General features: G+C 36.8%; 1 protein-coding gene across 1 annotated transcript in view; it reads left to right on the forward strand.

Annotated features, from left to right (window-relative positions):
- The window catches only part of LOC122354656 (ephrin type-A receptor 8-like), a 17,390-nt gene that overhangs the window by 5,678 nt on the left and 5,919 nt on the right, over window positions 1-5,793 (forward strand). Inside the window, 4 exon segments of the mRNA XM_043252927.1 lie at window positions 2,031-2,186; window positions 3,200-3,664; window positions 4,164-4,288; window positions 5,070-5,232. Coding sequence (XP_043108862.1) covers window positions 2,031-2,186; window positions 3,200-3,664; window positions 4,164-4,288; window positions 5,070-5,232 — 909 coding nt within the window.

The following is a 5,793-nucleotide window of genomic DNA, read 5'->3' on the forward strand; positions in this document are numbered from 1 at the left end:
AGTTGTAATCTGATACAATACGTCTCTTTCAGTCTTATGATTATTTTCAAATATCTTTAATTATTGTTTAAAAAGAAAAAGTCAAAAAAGTCTTTTCAAAATTGTCACATTTTAGCCAAATTTAAATTTTTATGGTGGCATTTTTAATGTAATTGTTTTCATGTTTTCATATTATATTAGATTACTTTACATGATATTGTTTTTCTAACATGAAACCTAACCCAGTAGTTCACTATTAATTTTATTATGATTTCATGTTGAATAACTTACTGCGAAAAGGCACCTATTCATGATAATTTAGTTGAGAGTGTGAGTGCTAAATATATATATATATTTTTTTTTATGTCTATGCTTGAATTATCTTGTTCCTTCCGCACCTTGCATATAGCCTGGTCTTAAAAAACACCTTAGCGGTGATTCTTTTCAACCATATTTATTTAACCATCTACGCAAAGAGTAAAAATCAAGGTCAGCATACAATGGCTGTAAATATTCATTAAAATTCATTGTAATGCAAATGTGGATGCAAGGAGAGCGGCGCTCTGACAGGTGCTGACAAACCAAACAGTGTGCCAGTGTGCAAAAAAAAAACCTCCCAGAAAACACAGCAGCCCTAATGTAGTGGATGTAAACACCGCCGGATAAAGAGCACCAGAGTCTCTCACCCCTCGTGTTTTTTTCACCCTTATCTGCTTTGAAAAGAGAGTTACTAAGTAGAAAGAGTCTTAGAAGCAGGATTTCAGCCCAAACAGAAAAGGTCACCAAAGTTCATCATGATTAAGTCACGTCTGTCTGTTGGTGTGTATGTCGAATGCGCGCTTCTGATTGCGTTGCCAGAGGTATTCTGTCAAAAACTTCAAAGTGCATAGACGTCACTGTACTCCATGAGCGTACGGCCCCAATGTTTATCGTGACCTGCTTTTCAACTCAGGAGCTTTTCAAAAAAACATCAAGGGAGGGAAGGATTAATCGGATCAAGCCAAAAGAAAAAAACAGACAAGGATAAATACTGCAAGAAGGAATACTTTTTGGACTCCCTGGGGTTTCTGTCAGTGGAGATAAAGAACTTGCTATCACTCTTATGTTAATTCTCGATTCTTTCCCTCCCCCAAAGCTCAGATTCCTCACCCATGTACTTGTTGTCCTCACTTGAACATTCGTTTTGCAAACTGCGAACCGCCGGATTTGAGAGCGGCTGCTTGTCGCGCTGCTTGTTCACACAACCTGTTGCGTTTCGGTTCGATCAAATAATGCTTAAAATGAACCAAAATGCTACAGGATGTTCAATGAGGAAATAAAAAGGAAGCGAAGGTATATAAAGGAGGAAACCCGTTTCCCCAAATGAATAAAAATAGTAAAAAGCAACTTTTATAACTTTTTATTTTACAATTTAGTTTATTTCTTATCATTTTCAGCTTAACTAGTTTATATCCAACCTATGGCGATCCGTACACATTTGACAAGATTTGTTAAATCGTGCATATTTTACGAGTTCCATAATTCGCATAAATTTATACAGATGACCAACCTGTAACCCCGCCCCTAAATCTCTGTGGTCAGTGTGTGGTCGCACGAATTAGCCACCTCATAAAATGTGTTTGAACTAGTCGTGAGATACCGTTGTTTTATCTCACAGTTTTGAAGAGTGAAGCTTTCAGTGAACCGTTGTTAATGGGAAAAAACATTTTTATTTACTCATTTATTTTTAGTGTCAAAACTTTTTCATAATCTAAAGAAGCCCCTTTTTTTGTAAAGAACTCCATTTTATTGTCTTCTCAATTTCTTCCAGCATCGTTGATTTACTTTTTTTGTAAAGGTTGTTTTTTCTTTGTAAACACTGGCCCAGGTTGCCATTGCTTGTGTGATCACGTAATGCGTAAGGTCGAGCTAGTGCGACATTAGTGGTTAAAAATGATATTAATTGTTACTTTTTTAAAAAATGACTTCACTTGATAAGACCATTAATCCTCATCTAGGAGCATGTAGAGCTGCGCTGAAGCTTAAACTCTTTTTTTTTGTGTTTCTTTTAGCATGTGAGGTGGGTTTCTACAAGCCTGTGGCAGGAGATCAGCTCTGTGGGAAATGTCCACTCCACAGTCACTCTGAGACACGAGCAGCTCTAACCTGCCCATGTGATGCCAACTTCTATCGTTCCTCTACAGATCCATCTGCTTCTCCCTGCACAAGTGAGTCTTCATGTTTGCAAATCATTAGATCAAAAAAAAATCTTTTGACTTTTATTTCTTTAGATACCATGGCCTGGAAAAGTATTTGAAAATCCATGTCTGGACACCGATGCTTAATAAATAAACATTTGAAAGGCTGCAAGATTTTTGCTCTTCATTAGCTGTGCTTTATATATTTTTGAGTCTCAAGGTATTTTAATCAGCTGGTGTTTTGTTGGTTTTTAGTGGATGTACCAGGTGTATATTATTTTATTAAATTTTCTACTTCTTCTTTTTTTTATTTTAATACATTATATAGATATTTTTATACATAATTAGGATCAGCATACCTGATCAAAGTAATAATGAAAAAACTAAATGAAATAGATAAGATAAAATTAAGTAGAATTAAATGTTTTCTTATTTTTATTTAATTTATTTTTAATTTGAAAATAAAATTCCTGATCAAAGAAACACAATGGAATAAATAGATCATATAGATTAAGTAGCATAAAAGTATTTTATCTCATTTTAGTTTGTAGTTTATTTTATACATTATATAAAAAACTTTTTTTAAACTATTTTTATGTATCCATTTTATAAATGTCTTATATTATATATAAATAATTTTTATCAGTATCCTGGATCAAAGACATAAAATTAAAATAAATATATGATATAAAATTAAGTAGAATTGGTATTTATTTATTTATTTTTTTTTTTCTTATTTACTTGAACTTTATATTTTACAGAAAAGGTGTGTGTTGGGGGTTTATAGTATTTTTTAAACTACTTTAAGATTCCAAATGCTTTCTGGTACTAAAAATCTAACTTTTTTTTCCCTTTCCTTTTTTTTTACTTTTAATGAGTGGAGAAATCGTAAGGCAAGATTACTTGTTGAAGCGGGGTCGTGTGCTTACTGAAGTGCGAATTCAATCATTCTCTTTTGATCAGCTAGCCTGATAACCACCAATTCCCTCAACTTTACTAATTAACCTATAATTAAGAACTGTCTAACTTCACCCTCCCCGCAGGACCTCCGTCAGCTCCGGTAAATATCATCTCATCTGTGAACGGCACCTCGGTCAGTCTGGAGTGGGTTCCACCTCTGGACACGGGAGGCCGCAGTGATGTCATCTATGACGTCCTTTGCCAGAAGTGTGACAAAGACGGGGCGCAGTGTGAGGACTGTCGGGTGGGTACCGGAGGGGGTAACGGGGTGGGAAATGCCAATGGGGGAGCTGCAGACACCAACGGAGCCGTTACCGGGACAGTTGGAGGAGGAGGAATCATGAATGGGGTGGTCGTGTCCCGGACAGGAGCGTCCCTGGTGCGCTTTATCCCTCAGCAGACAGGACTTACAGAACCATGGGTGACGGTGCTGAATCTCGCCGCTCATAGTAACTACACTTTTCGTATTGTCGCTCTAAATGGAGTCACGCACCTGAGCAACGAGCTGCCACAGTCTGTGACGGTCAATATCACCACAAACCAGGCAGGTAGGAAACACTACTGGGTCATTAAAGTTTGATTGCATTAATTATTCCCATCATTCCTAAAACACTGTTGCTTGAAAATCAAAGTCTTACTAGCCTATGGGCTTAGCCTAGGCTTGAGCTAACTCACCTAGTCAAAACCTAGCCGACTAGTCCACGGTGCCTTTTGAATGTTGGTTAGAATCCAATTTAAAAAGGTACAGTTTAGGCACCAGCCCTAACCAAACTAGGCAAACTAGTCTAGTTGATCATCTAAACGTAATATGCTAATCTTAAACACGTTAACTTTACCAGCAAGGACACTTAATCAACCACTTCTAACTAGCTTGAACCAGCTAATAAAGATAAATAACCAGTTCTGATCAGCTAGAAGCTAGCAGAATGTGTTTTCCAGCAAGAAAAATACAGTAGTTTTATTGTTCCTCATATAACGATAAATATCATTGTTGTAGAATGAATCTGCTGTCGTACTAAAGGGCCCGTCATGTCTTTGTTTCCACAGCTCCGTCTCAAGTGATGGCCATCCGACAAGAAAACGCCAGTCAAAACAGCGTCACTCTTTTCTGGCACGAACCAGCGCAACCCAACGGAGTCATATTAGAATATGACATTAAATATTACGAAAAGGTAATTTCTTTATCTTAGTGATTACACTCCAGGTCCCAAAAGAGGGATATTTATTCATTACCTGAGGTCTCATCACCGAATGGCTTAACCGCTTAATGAAGGGTCAAATTTTATAGACCAGCCCGGAGTCAAATATCTCAGTTTAACCACTCGGTTTATTGGCAGCTCAGGCTAATTGAAAGGAAATTACCAACCAATAGTGCTCTCAGACTGATTTGGCGAGATTATTTAAAGTGACATTGAAGGCAAACACAGTGAGCCCTGCCAAACACTGGAGGGAAGTTAATTGTCGCGTGAGCTGGGAGCTTTGCTGCCTAATGGCGCAAAAGAGATCTCAGCTGTGACAGAGAATTAGTATACAGTGCCTAGTCAACAATGCCGCTATGTAAATATGATTTACGTGCATTCCCTGTTTGCCAAGCCGCTGCCCCTGTGCTGATTCCAGGGGGATGGTGCTTAACAAAGACCACGCTGTGGTTTTTGATGGATATACGGCTCTGGCGGACTCCTTAGGGGACAGAGGAGAATCAAAGGCTTTTTAACAAAGCGAAATGCTTCGGAGGGGACAGAGTTCACGGACACAGTGGGGTGAAGCGGAGAATGCTAACAGATTAGCGAGCACTTTAGTGTAATCGGTCTGGTCCTCCAGCTTTGGTCTCAAAACAATGTTTTTTCTCTGGTCCTGGTGTGAACTGTCCGTTTTTGTTTATATATTAATGGATTCGGTGACTGGTTAAATAGAATCATGACCGGTCATTGACTTATTGGCCTGCTTTCACAGGACAACGAGCAGCAAAGTTATGCTACTCTGAAGTCAAAGAACACTAGCGCTAAAGTGTCAGGTCTGAAGCCCGGCACAAGCTACATCTTCCAGATTCGGGCCAGAACCTCGGCGGGCTGTGGGAGATTCAGCCAGTCTGTGGAGATACAGACCGGCAAAGCAAGTGAGTGTTAAATTATTACTAGTGCTACGGACGTTATTAATACTTAAATAATTGTTGAGCAGACACGGGCATGAGAAAACAGAAGATTATAATTCTTTATTTATGTTTATGTATATTTTATATGTATGAATCCATCTGTATATATAATTTGAAAAGTGTTTATTTATTAATTTAATAATTATTATGTTTATTATTTTAATGGATAAACCTGACACATTAAAACGTGAAATATTCAGTTACAAAGATTGATTTATAATCCAATCTGAGTCAAATTCTGCTGAAATTGACACACAATCAAATTAAATTTAAATAATTTTATTTTGGTACATTTAATCTCTTACTAACAGCATATAATTTCTTTCTTTGTGTTGTACATATTTATATTTCTTATTTAATATATTTTAATGTTTTAATCTTAGCTAAAAATCTCTTCCATCTTTTTTGGACCCTTTAACTCTATTCTAATTCTATCCTTAAAACAAAAAAAACAAAAAAACTAATCTTTTTGTATTGTGTTTTTTTTTTTTATTATTATGCAATTAAAAAAAAGCAAAAAAAGGC

The sequence above is a fragment of the Puntigrus tetrazona genome, chromosome 11, assembly GCF_018831695.1.
Source record: "Puntigrus tetrazona isolate hp1 chromosome 11, ASM1883169v1, whole genome shotgun sequence".
Classification (NCBI taxonomy): Eukaryota; Metazoa; Chordata; class Actinopteri; order Cypriniformes; family Cyprinidae; genus Puntigrus; species Puntigrus tetrazona.